This window comes from Chiloscyllium plagiosum, chromosome 23 (assembly GCF_004010195.1).
Source record: "Chiloscyllium plagiosum isolate BGI_BamShark_2017 chromosome 23, ASM401019v2, whole genome shotgun sequence".
NCBI classification, from domain to species: domain Eukaryota; kingdom Metazoa; phylum Chordata; class Chondrichthyes; order Orectolobiformes; family Hemiscylliidae; genus Chiloscyllium; species Chiloscyllium plagiosum.
Genome location: NC_057732.1, coordinates 51,178,118 through 51,192,629, shown reverse-complemented (window position 1 = coordinate 51,192,629; position 14,512 = coordinate 51,178,118). Strand labels below are relative to the sequence as shown.

At 40.5% G+C, this 14,512-nt stretch overlaps 1 protein-coding gene across 2 annotated transcripts in view; it reads right to left on the bottom strand.

The window, feature by feature from the left end:
- Positions 1-1,169: 1,169 nt before the first annotated feature.
- Positions 1,170-14,512, bottom strand: part of cdc123 (cell division cycle 123 homolog (S. cerevisiae)) — a 38,366-nt gene continuing 25,023 nt past the window's right edge. The window contains exons 10-13 of one of the 2 annotated variants that reach the window (XM_043714156.1): positions 13,462-13,490; positions 9,145-9,261; positions 4,184-4,321; positions 1,170-1,481 (exon numbers count right to left, since the gene is read on the bottom strand). In XM_043714156.1, the coding sequence (XP_043570091.1) occupies positions 1,440-1,481; positions 4,184-4,321; positions 9,145-9,261; positions 13,462-13,490 (326 nt within the window). In that variant the 3' untranslated portion in view covers positions 1,170-1,439. The remainder of the gene's footprint in view (positions 1,482-4,183; positions 4,322-9,144; positions 9,262-13,461; positions 13,491-14,512) is intronic. The other variant, XM_043714157.1, reaches the window with a different exon arrangement.

Here is a 14,512-nt window from a genome sequence, read left to right as displayed (position 1 = left end):
GCAGCCGGTCACACTTCTCACAAACATAGACATTAGACTGCTCCCTGATCTCCCACATCTGGCAGGATGAGCACACCACTCCCCTTCCCAGTTTAATCCATTGCCGATAGCTCTGACCTTCTTCTTTTGTCATTATCCTTTTAAGTTTACCGCTTATATCCAATTCAAGATTCTCCCTCTCAAATTGAACACTAAGTTCTACAATGTTAAGATCACTGATTTCTGAGGGACTTTTTCACTGTGATCATTTTTAAAACTGCCTCAATACACATCACCAGATCCAAAACATATTGTTCTAGGAACCTGTCCCAGATACATTGTATGAATTCTTTCTCATGGCTCCCTTCACCAATTTGACTTTCCTGATCAACATGAAGATTAAAGTCACCCATTAATGTACTGCCTTTTTATGCCCTCATTATCTCCTGATTTAATCTGTCTTACTGTACAACTACTGTTAGGGGGTTTACATAATTCTCCACGTATATTCTTCCCCTTTTATTTATTATCTTATTTCTTCATTCTTTAAATATTGCAAATAATTTTGCAAGTACGCATTACATCTATAATTCCTACTTCTAATGTCAAAATTAAATAAATTTTTTCAAAATGAAGAATACTTTTGTTAGGTAACTTTTAAGATACAAACATTATCTTAAAACAGATAGTTAAAATTGCATGTTTTACCTTTAAGCTATAGCTTAAATCTAAAACTTCTCAATCTCCAGTGTGTTCATTGAAAACTTTTGAAAATTTTTTAAACTTGGAATACAATAGGCTGAAGAGAAACCGCATTGAGTGATCATTGATTACCCAGACACAATCGTACATTTCTGTTTGAAAATGTTATTAGTTCACAAATGTCACAAACTGGCACAAAAAAAGTCATTTTTTGTTTGAAAGATTTCATTTTGAAATTTCCAATTCCATTGGTTATAATAGCAGAAGCTAATTAGCGCCTTCTGTGCAAATTGCATCAAGCATTTTATGCAATGAATTACATTTTGAAATGCAGCAAACATTGTTCTGAACTGAATTTCCTTTGTTTATGTGATAGACTATCGTCTCCCATGTGGAAGATCTCGCTGCATACCACATACTTTTCTAGGTCTACTTAGCAAATGGCAACTGCACCAATTTATTACAACAGCAATCACAACTGAATTCAATAAAATTTATAAAATTTTATTTTACAGAAATTTATTATAGATATGTAGACTTCTTCATTAACACATGGTTATCATTTAGAGTTATTCTACAGTTTGTTCAATTTATTTTGTAATTTTTACAATAATGTTACATCAGTCTTTTTTACTAGATGAAACAGGGCAGGCTTTCAAATTTTCTCATTGATATTTGCCAAGGAACATCAAATGAACTCCACACGAAGTCTTTCATTCGCTTTGCATTTATCCCATGAAGATTGTTGCTGTAAAACGTTATCCCTCTTCATCTGAACTTTCCGGTTCTTGATTTCTTGTCTAATGGTGAAAATAAAATTAACTTTAAACAAGATTTCTTTTTATAAGCTGTATTTTTTTTCTCTCTCCATTAGATCTCTCTACAATATTAACTTTCAGAGTGAAGATGATAACATGCCACCAAGTCATAAGTGACTCTTTGAGCTATAGAGATTTAACCAGTAGGCCTCAGATAACCTTGTCAGTATTCCTTCTCCTTTCCTGCAGGATGGACAGGCATTTAGCCTTGGCTTTCAGAGTCTCCATAAAATAAAATCTCTGTGTGGGCACCAAAACCAAAAGGGTTTATCACAATCAGGAGGTTGCAGGTTTTTTTTTAATATCTAAAAGGCTGATTTCATAGAATCAGCCAATTAATTCTGATGGAATAGCAAGCGGACAGTATGATTCATTGTTTTATGATTCAAAGTTTGGGTGAAGATTTGTAGCTCGGGTGCTCGTTGCTGTGGTTCTGTTCGCTGAGCTGGAAATTTTTGTTGCAAACGTTTCGTCCCCTGTCTAGGTGACATCCTCAGTGCTTGGGAGCCTCCTGTGAAGCTCTTCTGTGGTGTTTCCTCTGGCATTTATAGTGGCCTGTCTCTGCCGCTTCCGGTTTTATGATTAAGTATGAACCCAGAACATTCTTTGTTTTTCTTCTGTATTTCGAAACAAGGACAATAATTTGCTGTAGGGAACTACTCTCAATGTGTTTCTATGATAGTGCAGTCAGTCCACAATTTTCTGATCAGACCTGATCCTGAGAGAAGAAAATGTAGAAAGATATATGGCCACCCCTCTCTTCCCTTCACCTCCTAGATATTGAAGAAGGTATTTGGTATGCTTTCCTTTATTGGTCAGAGTATTTAATACAGGAGTTGGGAGGTCATGTTGCGGCTGTACAGGACATTGGTTAGGCCACTGTTGGAATATTGCATGCAATTCTGGTCTCCTTCCTATCGGAAAGATGTTGTGAAACTTAAAAGGGTTCAGAAAAGATTTACAAGGATGTTGCCAGGGTTGGATGATTTGAGCCATAGGGAGAGGTTGAACAGGCTGGGACTGTTTTCCTTGGAGCGTCGGAGGCTGAGGGGTGACCTCATAGAGGTTTACAAAATTATGAGGGGCATGGATAGGATAAATAGGCAAAGTCTTTTCCCTGGGGTCGGGGAGTCCAGAACTAGAGGGCATAGGTTTAGGGTGAGAGGGGAAATATAGAAAAGATACCTACGAGGCAACTTTTTCACACAGAGGGTAGTACGTGTATGGAATGAGCTGCCAGAAGAAGTGGTGGAGGCTGGTACAATTGCAACATTAAAGAGGCATTTGGATGGGTATATAAACAGGAAAGGTTTGGAAGGATATGAGCCGGATGCTGGCAGGTGGGACTAGATTGGGTTGGGATATCTGGTCAGCATGGACGGGTTGGACTGAAGGGTCTGTTTCCATGCTGTACATCTCTACGACTCTTTGACTCCAGAAGATGCAAATGGGAGCTGTGTCTTTCTCCTACACAAATAGTGCATTTTATCTTGTTTTGTGATTTTTTGTTCACTATATAAAATAGAATCTATCGATGAGCTAGCAATAATCAGAAGCTTATTCCAGCATCCACACTCATTCCTCAATCACAGATTTTTAAATAGCGTGCAAAAGAAAATTGTAAAGAATCACTTCAAATTTTTCAGTCCTTAACATTTTCCATCACCTCATAGACTGACGCATAGAGATAATCACTAATGAGGTTTATTCAAAACAAAAGGACTTCAAATGATCAGTGAACTGTCACAAACTCAAACAATAAAATTCTATAGAAAATTCCAACTTTAACTAGATTTTCACTTGGAAGCATTTTGCTAGAAGTACTTGTAAAGTATTTAAATAAATTTTGTCAAACTGGAAATCAGTGTAAATTAAAACCATTAAAACTGTAAAATGTCACCGTCCTTACTTTGCAATAAGGGAAGTATTTAACTATACCTTTTCTGAGACTTAATGTGTTCATGCACCTCACAAATCAGCACAGCTTCTATTCTGTGTCTACTCTGAACTTTCCACATACTAATGCCAGATCTTGCAATCAAATGATAGATTCACTGTGTGCAAACTATTGACAGCTGTTACAAGTTGTTAACTTTGGGAGTCCACTGTACAAAATCAAATATTATATAATGCAATCTCCTAGTCTCTTTACTTTGCAGAAGAAATCAGAGATAATATTTTATTCTGACCACAAAACTTTAATTAGAATCTTGTTTTTTTAAAAAAAAGTTATTTTACATTTAATATACAGTCATAGAGATGTACAGCACGGAAACAGACCCTTCAGTCCAACTTGCCCATGCCGATTAGATATCCTAAATTGATTTAGTCCCATTTGCCAGCACTTGGCCCATATCCCTCTAAACCCTTCCTATTCATATACCCATCCAGATGCCTTTTAAAATGTTGTAATTGTACTAGCCTCCACCACTTCCTCTGGCAGCTCATTCCATAAACGCACCACCCTCTGCATGAAAAGTTGCCCCTTTTAAATCTTTCCCCTCTCATCCAAAACCTATGCACTCTAGTTTTAGACCCCTCAACCCCAGGGAGAAGATCTTGTCTATTTACTCCATCCATGCCCCTCATGATTTTATAGACTTTATAAAATCACCCCTCAGCCTTCGATACTTCAGGGAAACAGTTAAAAGAAAATTAGTCATACACTTCTAAATTTAGCTTACCAGTTTAAGAAAATCAATTAGTTTGTGTGCATCTTCCCCTCGCGACAGGTCCACAAAGTCTTTTGGCAACCGATACCTTAAATAGGGACTGGGCTGTACTGTCATTTCACTTGTTATATAGCGAAAGGCTGGTAAGTCCTAGAAATGACAGTAAACCCCCCAATCAAAATCAGGAACCACAGATAAATGCAGTATGCAGGAACAAAAAAACTCCAACTAGCCCAAAAGAATTTCTGGAGAAACTCAGCAAGTCTGACAGTATCTATGGAGAGAGACAAACTAGGTTAATGTTCTTCTGAGTCAGACTGGACCCAAAATGTTAACTGTTTCTCTCTCCACAGGTACTGCTAGACCTGAGTTTTTCCAGCATTCTGTGTTCATTTCAGATTTCCAGCATCCACAGTATTTTGCTTTTATTCAAAATAATTTATTCATAAACTATGGGCAGAAACAAAAAATGCTCAGCAGCTAAAAGATGAAATCAACTGACCAAATTTTTGTGCAGACTTTAGGTTAATGGTTGGAGATCAATGGAACACAAAACTACTTTGAAACCAAAATGCACTAAAACAGCGCACTTGATTGCAAAAATATTCCAGTGAAATTAACAAAATGGTGGGAAGGAAGAAGAATGATAATTATTATGTGCATTTCAACTTCACCTCAGTTTTAATTTGAACAAATTCCCTCCTAAGACATTAGTTGTGGTTCACTGACTGCACTCTTTCTTCTGAGTTACAAGTATCCAGGTTCAAGTCCCACTGCAGGGTTTGAGAACCATTGTCAAAGCTGACACTCCATGCAGTTCAATGGGGGTGCTTCACTACAGGAGGTGTCACCCTCCAGATGAGATGGGAGAAAGTGAGGACTGCAGGTGCTGGAGATCAGAGTCGAGAGTGTGGTGCTGGCAAAGCACAGCCTGTCAGGCAATATCTGAGGAGCAGGAGAATCGATGTTTTAGGCAAAATCCCTTCATCAGGAGTGCTCATGAAGAGAAATCAAAATTAACATTTCAGGTCCGGTGACCCTTCCTCAGAATAGCAACCACAGTTCTTTCAGTTGTTATCCTTGTTAGAACTTAATGCACATGAAGTACTTGGAAATCTATTTTAAATATTTGAGACTGACATACAGCACTCATTCTGAACTAATGTCTTCTAGCATGGTGTAGGTAAATGAAGTCTAAGGAAGCAACCCCGTTCTCCTTTTTGATTCCCTTATCATCGTCGTCGTCATTATCATCATCATCATCATCATCATCAGTGATCCTCGCAGAGAAGGTTAACTCTTTTCCACTGTCAGGGTGAGTCAGTAGATGGCTGTACAGTCGCTTGTGGGCTTTTGCTCTGATCACCTGCATTTTATGCCCAGGCAGTCCTATGGGTGCTTGGTGGGCAGATCTCAGAGTTCAAGGCATCACTGGTATTCCCACAGACACCTGGGAATCATTGGCCCAAGACCATCCGAAGTGGATGAGGAGCATCCGGGAACGCGCTGTACAGCTTGAGATTTGAGGGTGGGTAAAAGTGGAAGCCGGGGGAAAACAGCCCAAGGAAGGCACGCCAACTCCTCACCTACTCCTTCCACGAACTCCTTTTACCCCAGGTGTAGCAGAGTCTGCGGAAGCCACATCAGACTGTACAGCCATCTACTGACTTTCCCTAACAGTGGAAAAGAGTTATCCTCCTCTGCGAGGGACCACCGATGATGATGACGACAACGATAAGGATATCAAGAAGGGGAATGGAGTTGCTTCCTTAGACTTCATTTACCTACACCATGCTAGGAAACATTAGTTCAGAACAAGTGCTGTATGTTTGTCAGTCTCAAATATTTAAAATAGATTTCCAAGTACTTCATGTGCATTAAGTTCTAACAAGGAAAACAACCGAAAGAACTGCGGTTGTTGTTCTGGGGAAGGGTCACCGGACCTGAAATGTTAACTTTGATTTCTCTTCACGAACAATCCTGATGAAGGGCTTTGCCCAAAACTTCAATTCTCCTGCTCTTTGGATGCTGCCTGACCTGCTGTGCTTTTCTAGCACCACACTCTCGATACAGGTGAGATGCTCAACCAAAGCCCCACTCTGAACCTGCCTGGGTGGATATGAATGATTTATGATGGTGCTTAATGAAAACGAGCAGGGCAGTTATTCCCACTGTTCTGGCCCTCAATTAACAACAAAAACAGATTATCTGATTGTTATCACATTACTGTTTATAGGAGTTGGTTGTGCACAAACTGGCTGATATATTTCACGCTTACAATAGTAGTGATACTTCACAAGTATGGATGTAGGTTTGCTCGGTGAGCTGGATGGTTCATTAGTGGGCGGCACGGTGGCACAGTGGTTAGCACTGCTGCCTCACAGCGCCAGAGACCCGGGTTCAATTTCCGACTCAGGCGATTGACTGTGTGGAGTTTGCACATTCTCCCCGTGTCTTCGTGGGTTTCCTCCGGGTGCTCTGGTTTCCTCCCACACTCCAAACATGTGCAGGTCAGGTGAATTGGCCATGCTAAATTGCCCGTAGTGTTAGATATAAGGGGTAAATGTAGGGGAATGGGTGAGTTGTGCTTCGGCGGGTCGGTGTGGACTTGTTGGGCCGAAGGGTCTGTTTCCACACTGTAAGTAATCTAATCTAATTTTCAGACGTTTTGTCACCCTACTAGGTAATATCATCAGTGAGCCTCCAGATGAAGACTGAAAACGAACCTTCCAGCTCGGCGAGCAAACCTACATCCAGAACCTCAACCTGAGCTACAAATCTTCTCAAAACTTGCTAAATTCACAACTATGGCATTGGCTGAGCAGAACTTTGAGATTGTTGAGAGAAAGGTTATACAAAACCATCAGCAACGCTACTGGGCTTAGGGGAGTTTCCCTTGACCATCAGAGAATGAGGGGTGACCTTATAGAGGTTCATAAAATCATGAGAAGCATGGATGGGGTAATTAGTGAAGATCTTCTCCCCAGGGTAGGGGAGTCCAAACCTAGAGGACATAGGTTTAAGGTGAGAGGGGAAAGATTTGAAAGGGACCTAAGGGGCAACTTTTTTTACACAGAAGGTGTTGTTTATATGGATTGAGCTGCCAGATGTGGTGGTGGAGGCTGATATAATTACAACATTTAAAAGGCATCTGGAAGGGTACAAGAATAGAAAGGGTTTAGAGGGATGTTGACCGAGTGCTGGCAAATGAGACTAGATTAATTTAGGATATCTGGTCGGCATGGACGAGTTAGGCCAGAGTGTCTTTTCTGTGCTGTACAACTCTATGACTATTTGCTGGGAATTGGTTTTGGGTTAATTGGCCAAATGAATTGCCTTCACTTTCTAAACAGATGAGAATTGATTGCCCTCAGGACTGCTCTAATGAAGATTGAAAAGCGTTGTGAAGTGTTGGGGACACCAGCACTTCAAGGTTCCCCTCCCAGTCACACACCATGTTGACTTGGTCACACTGCCATTTTGGGCACTTGCTGGGGCAAAAACCTGCAATTCTCCATTTATTGTTATCCTGGACATAGAAAACAAAACAGGAACTTGTATTTAACATAACAAAACAGGTCTAAGGCACTTCTCAGGAACATAATCAAATGAAAAACCTTGATACTGAGCCATTAAGTGTTTTTTGAAAAGATGATCAAAATCTTGGTCAAAGACATTGTGGATATATGGTGCAATTAAAAGCAATTTAGAGGAAACTATAGAGTTTAGGAAGCAGAAGACACAACTACCAATGTGACAAAAAAAAATTATAACTGGGAAGACCCAGGGATCTGAAGGTTGTAGATTTGGAGGAAGTTACAGAGATTGGTATGAGTAAGGCAATGGAGGAATTTAAAATAAAAAGAGACAATTTTCAAAAAAAACAAAGCATTTCTGGGCAGGTGGTGGAGTTTTGGATGTGTTGAAGCTTACAGAAAGTGCAAGGTGTGAGGCTACTGAGAACAGCATTGAAATGGTTGAGTACAGAGGTAGCAAAGGCACATATAAAGGTTGTAGTAGCAAACAAAGTGAAGCAAAGGCACAGGTGAGTGAATGGTGCAGATGCAGAAGTAAGTTGCCTTGGTAATGGAGTCCGGAAGCTCAGCTTGGTGTGGAAGGGAAGACTTTCGTGACAACAGGGTATCCTAAAGCCAATGAAATCTTTTAGAAGCCTAGTTGCAGAAGTAATGCAGCAAACCTAATCCCTCATTATGGGCATTTAAGCGGGCATTGGATAGGCATATGGAGGATAGTGGGCTAGTGTAGGTTAGGTGGGCTTGGATCGGCGCAACATCGAGGGCCGAAGGGCCTGTACTGCGCTGTATTCTTCTATGTTCTATGTTCAAACATGACAGCAATTTGCAAATAGAAACCTCCCACAAGCAGCAGTATGATGATCATTATAGTGATTTGATTAAGGAATAAATATTGTTGAGGACAATGGGAATAACTCCACTGCTCTTCCAAGATTGTGCAGTAGAATACTTTACATCTACTAGATTTAACACCTCTTTCAGCTTCGAAAAAAAATGCACATTAGACAAAAACTAAGTAGCAAGTTGGCTTGGAAAAGTATAAAAACAAAGTAGTGCAAATGCTTGAAATCTGAAATAATGACAGAAAATATTTGAACTACTCAGCCATATCTGTAAGAGAGAAACAGAGTTAAAGTTTCATGTTAATGACCTTTCAGCAGAATGGGAAAAGACGAGAGAGGTAACAGATTTTAAGCACAGACACAAAGACAGGTAAAGGGACAGGACAGGGAAAAAGAACAAGAGGGAATGGGAGGGTGGAAGGCAGGAGAAATTAAAAGACCGAGTGAAGTAAATGCTAGGTTATTTGGTTCAAGCTAAGGAACAAAGAGGTACAACTACATTGATCAGCACAACCTAGAGTTGTTAGTAGAGGAGAGTTCCACAAACATATATTAATCAGTGAATACATCCTACTAAATCACTCAAAACTCTTACTGGATCCTTAAGGTCTCCTTTACTGATGGTCTGTCCAGATGTCAGCTCTTCCCAGCTGAATAGCAAGGAGTCAGTCACTTCTCCAAAAGGATTAAAATCTATAAGCCACATCTTGCCCTGTGAAATAGATGTGGAAAACGTTTTGAAATGTTAGCTATACAATGACAAAAATTACCTTTGAGAAAATAATTGAAAAAACAAATTTTGAGATAACAGTTGAAAAGAAGCATAAATTAATAGCAAAGCAAATGAATAAACTATCCTAGCTGAAACTTTATTCCAGAAAAAAGCAGCTTAAGAGATCAAGGGTTACGGAGAGAAAGCAGGAATATGGCCTTGAGATAGAGGATTAGCCACATGATCATACTGAATGCTGCAGCAGGGCCAACTGGCCTAGAACTGCTCCTAGTTTCTATATTGCTATGGCAGATCTTCACTGGTGAATGTGAACACTGCCCGGAACATCGATTTTCCTGCTCCTCGTATGCTGCCTGACCTGCTGTGCTTTTCAAGCACCACTCTAATCTCAACTCTGATCTTCAGCATCTGCAGTCCTCACTTTCGCACAGGACCACACTAAACTACCACACAAGTTAGTTTGAGAACTGCCATGAAATTCAGGCATCCACAGTGAGTCAACAGCTCTAGAGTCCCGTAATCCTGAATACGTACAATATTGTCTTTAAAACTCTACCAACTCAATGATAATTGTCCATATTGTTAGACATTAGGGTTGATAAAGTAATTATGTTTTAAGTGGTCTTCTTTTAATTCAAGATAAAATGGAGCATGTGGCCTTCTATAGTTCTACCTGGCAATAATCTCATGTAGTGCAGTTAACATGGGAGTGGGGGCCCAATTTGAGTCTGACTGAACCCCAAATGCCAGCTTTCAAGAACGGAAGCACTGTGGGTAGACTTATACATTCTCACATTTACCAATTCTGACACCCTGGACAGACAGCGAGAAACAGGAAGTCTCACAGCAAGAAAGGAGGACAGAGAGAGAGAAAAAAATTGAAACAGCAGCTGTCGAAAACACCTGAGGAGGAGACTATTCTTTGTGAGCCACCAGGTATAATGCAGGTGGGAATGTGCTTTCTATTCAAGAGACGTAATCTGTAGAAATTTAAGGATTCTGGAAAATTCACTCTGGCTTGTCTGGGAGAGGAAGCCACTGGAGTGATTGTGCTGCCTGAAGTCAATTTGGAGATTCTCAAAAGACTGAGGAATACGATTTTTGACAGACAACGTTATGACTCGGCAAAACAGGGAGAAGCATACTGTTGGAAGTTGGGAGCAACAACAAATCTTCAAGTTGTAGTGTATTGTATCAATGCTGTGTGGGACTGCTGCTTGTGTTAGGAAATTAAGGGGATATCTTTTGTGTAATTTGCTGTGCAAGGTGCCTAAGTAGGTAGGCGATGTTGCTTTTATTGTGTTTGTTACGGTAAAACTCCTTGAATGAGAAATCTTGTCATGATTCTTTATTGGTCACTGGGAATTCAAATTTACTTTTAATAGTTAACAGTCTCTTCATAATAATGTGATGATAGTTTGTTGTTGGAATTTTATGGATTTGAGAGGTTTAAAAAGTTTTGTGAATATTGATTCTATATTGTTATTCAAATGGTCAGCTAGAATCAGCAACTTGATATGCTCACAAGGACAGCACAGTGGCTCAATGGTTAGTGCTGCTGCCTCACAGCGCCAGGGATCCAGGTTTGATTCCAACCTCAGACGACTGTCTGTGTGGAGTTTGCACATTCTCCCAGTATCTGAGTGGGTTTCCTCCCAGCGTCCAAAGATGTGCAGTTTAAGGTGAATTGGCCATGCTAAATTGCCCATAGCGTTCAGGGATGTGTAGGCTAGGTGCATTAGTCAGGGGTAAATGTAGAGTAATAGGGTAGACGAATGGGTCTGAACGGTTATTCTTCTGGGCCAAATGGCCTGTTTCCACACTGTAGGGATTCTACAAACATCATTTTAAATTTTAATTGGCCCTCTGGAAACCATAGTCTGTATCCACGTGATCCATTAACACTGAAATGTGAATAGTCCTGCAGTAGAGAACATCTTCTTCCAGTTGAGATTAAGAAAGTTTTAGGCAGCAGAATTTAGAAACATCTAATCTCTAGCTGTGTCAGCAATGGGGGTCAACATTTTTGCAGAGATTAAAATGTTTTGAACGTTGAGGAGCAGATAGTGTTTTAAGAAACAAGAGGAACACATCAGTTGCAAGAATTAATCACTCATTTTTAGCTGCTTTATTTGGTAGCTGGAATTTAATGGGCATTTAGTCAACTGATGCCTCTCAATATGCATTTTCTGGTGACTGACTGCAATCTTGGGAACAGACTGCTTGAATTGACTCTATATCATCTCAGAGGCTCTGGGCAATGTTAAATAATGGCAGGTGGAGATTTTCCAAGTCTCTGGTGCATAAACATATCAATTTTTATAAACCAGGAAGTCCCAGGTTCAATTCCCAGCCTGATTTTGGGCAGAGCAGAATTTGGCTGCACTAACATGACCTGCCGCTTTGCTGAGGGGTGGTGTGGAAACCAGCTAGAATTTCTGCTCTATTTGCAATCCTGTGGTCCCTGTTAGATAATGCATTGGAATGCCCTTCACAATACAACAGCACGCTGAAACTCACTGCTCTGATTTCGTCCAAGAAACACAGTAACTTGGATGATGCTACCAGGGGAAATGACCCTCTATAGCATTCAGGAGTGGGAGAGGGAGGTGAATGGGGAATAGAGTAAATCAACACAGGAAAACATGTTGCACATTAAATCCTAAAATAATCACCTTTCCAGTTAAGCTGCCCTAGCATAACTGGAATGCAGCCACTTGACAAGTTCCAGCATGATTTGTTTCTCCAAGAACCTCAGCAAGCTCAAAGAACAAAATCGCATTTTCTGCTTCGGACCCTGCAGCCTTGAGGACCCAACAGTGAATTCAATAACTTTAGAGCTGATTCCATCCGTCCAATTTTTTTTAATCCATGCCATGCTCGGTCCTATTATAACATAGGGTGGCTTTTTAGCAAAGTTACAGTGGCTCAGTGGTTAGCACTGCTGCCTCACAGCGCCGCTGCCTCACAGCGCCACCTCGGGCGACTGTCTGAGTGGAGTTTGCACATTTTCCCTGTGTCTGCATGAGTTTCCTCCCACAATCCAAAGATGTGCAGTCAGGTGAATTGGCCATGCTAAATTGCCAAGTCAAGGGTAAATATAGGGTAGGGGAATGGGTATGGGTGGGGTTGCTCTTCTGAGGGTCGGTATGGCCTTGTTGGGCTGAAGGGCCTGTTTCCAATTTGTAGGGAATCTAATCTAACCTATTCCTAGGCCTATTGATACATTATATGGGTTGTTTTCAATATAGGGAGAAAGTGAAGACTGCAGATGCTGGAGACTAGAGTCAAGAGTGTGGTGCTGGAAAAGCACAGCACGTGAGGCAGCATCCGAGGAGCAGGAGAGTCAACGTTTCGGGCATAAGCCCTTCTTCAGGAAGGCTTATACCCGAAATGTCGATTCTCCTGCTCCTCAGATGCTGCCTGGCCTGCTGTGCTTTTTTAGCACCACACACTCAACTATTGCTTTCAATACAGCCATTCATCTCTCCTATTCTTCGCTCCGATTATAATTGATTCATCTTTTCTTCTGTCCTGGACTGCTATCCATACTCTCTTCGTTTACTTAACCCTTTACTTAATCTCTCACTGGGCTCCATTTCCATCTACCCAATACCATTTTTCCTAGCGCTATCAGTTCTGGTGAAGAGTCACCGGAGTTGAAGAATTAACTGCTTTCTTCCCACAGATGCTGCCGGTATTGCCATAATTTCTGTTTCAGATCTCCAGCATCCACACTTCTTTGTTTATTTTAAGTAACGACATGCCCACTCTGCATTGCTCAACCCTTGATATCTTTCCTCCAACTTCCTCTGTGCAAGAGATACTTTACTATTCAGTAGTGCACCCCCAAGATTGCCTTCTTATCCCAAGATTGGATATTGCACTATTCCCTTTCCGAAGCCCCTGAGACTCTCAGTCTCGATGATTCTCATCAACTCACTTTGTCTTTCTCCAACAAGCCTCTTCTCCTTCAAAAACAACATTGGATGGTGATGGTGGTTGTGGGTGAGGGAAAGAGAGCGAGAGCGAATGTTTGCAAATAGTTTTTAAGCACTTGTTCAGATTTAGAGAAGGGAATCAGAAAAAGAGACAAAATCTTGTTATTGCAGGCATGTTATTTTCAACGCTGACAACAATTAAAATATTATTGGTGCTATTTCAGATGAGTTTACATACCTGGCTGTCTCTGTATACATCAAATACAACTGTAAACGGGAAAGAGAAGTCATGGATAAGCTTTCTAATGCACAAGTAACACCCAAAAATGCTTTTGTAAGAATGCAGCATGCGAGACAAACATATTGAGGTTATTTTCCAGCATGGAGAGGCATTGACATCAAATATTGTGGTGGAATATTTCACGCTTACAGAATACTTCAATGAGCTGCCTATGTACACTAGTCAAACAGTAGCTATACTCTCTCACCCTGTAGTAACTCAACTTTGCAACTCCCAGCTTCTCAGTTTGCACTGCAGAAAAATTACAACCATTTCTGCCTGTGTGCTTCCCGATCTGCTCCCCATTTGGCTGTTCAACTAAAGCTAATAAGGACATCCTGCATGATTTTGAAAAGGGGATAGAATTCGGTTTGCACGCTGTAGTTCAAATATCTCTTAGCCTTTAAAGTAGCCACACTTAAAGATGACATTCCTGACTCCTGGGAAGGAGTGCCATCGAGTGCTGGCAAGGCCAGTATTTGTTGCCCATCTCTAACCACCTTTTTGAAGGTGACAGTGAACTACCACGCTGGTCAGTATTTAATACTGACTTTGGCAGAATCATAATAAATCCTTAGATTCTAGAACGCCCCTGTGGATTGAATGTTTGCAAATGCAACCCCACAATTCAAGCAGGTGCAAGAGAACAAAGTTAACTTGACATTTATTATCCATTAATAGGAAATTACAACAAGGTTGCTAGAAAATCATGATTAATTGAGCAGAGTCAACATTGACTTGTGAAAGGCAAATCATATTTGAGAATTCTTAGAGATGTTTGGGGATGTATTTAATAAGTTACACAAGGTGAACTAGTCGATGTAGTGCCCGATATTTGGATTTTCAAAATAGTGCTCAATAACATTATTTCAATAACATTCTATCACAGAATATGCTGTTAAACACAATTAGTGCTTGTGCGATTTGTCATAATATATTAGGATGCCTAAAGTAGGGATAAACGGATAAATGTTTGGGTTATCAGGCTGTAATGAGAGAATTCAATCAG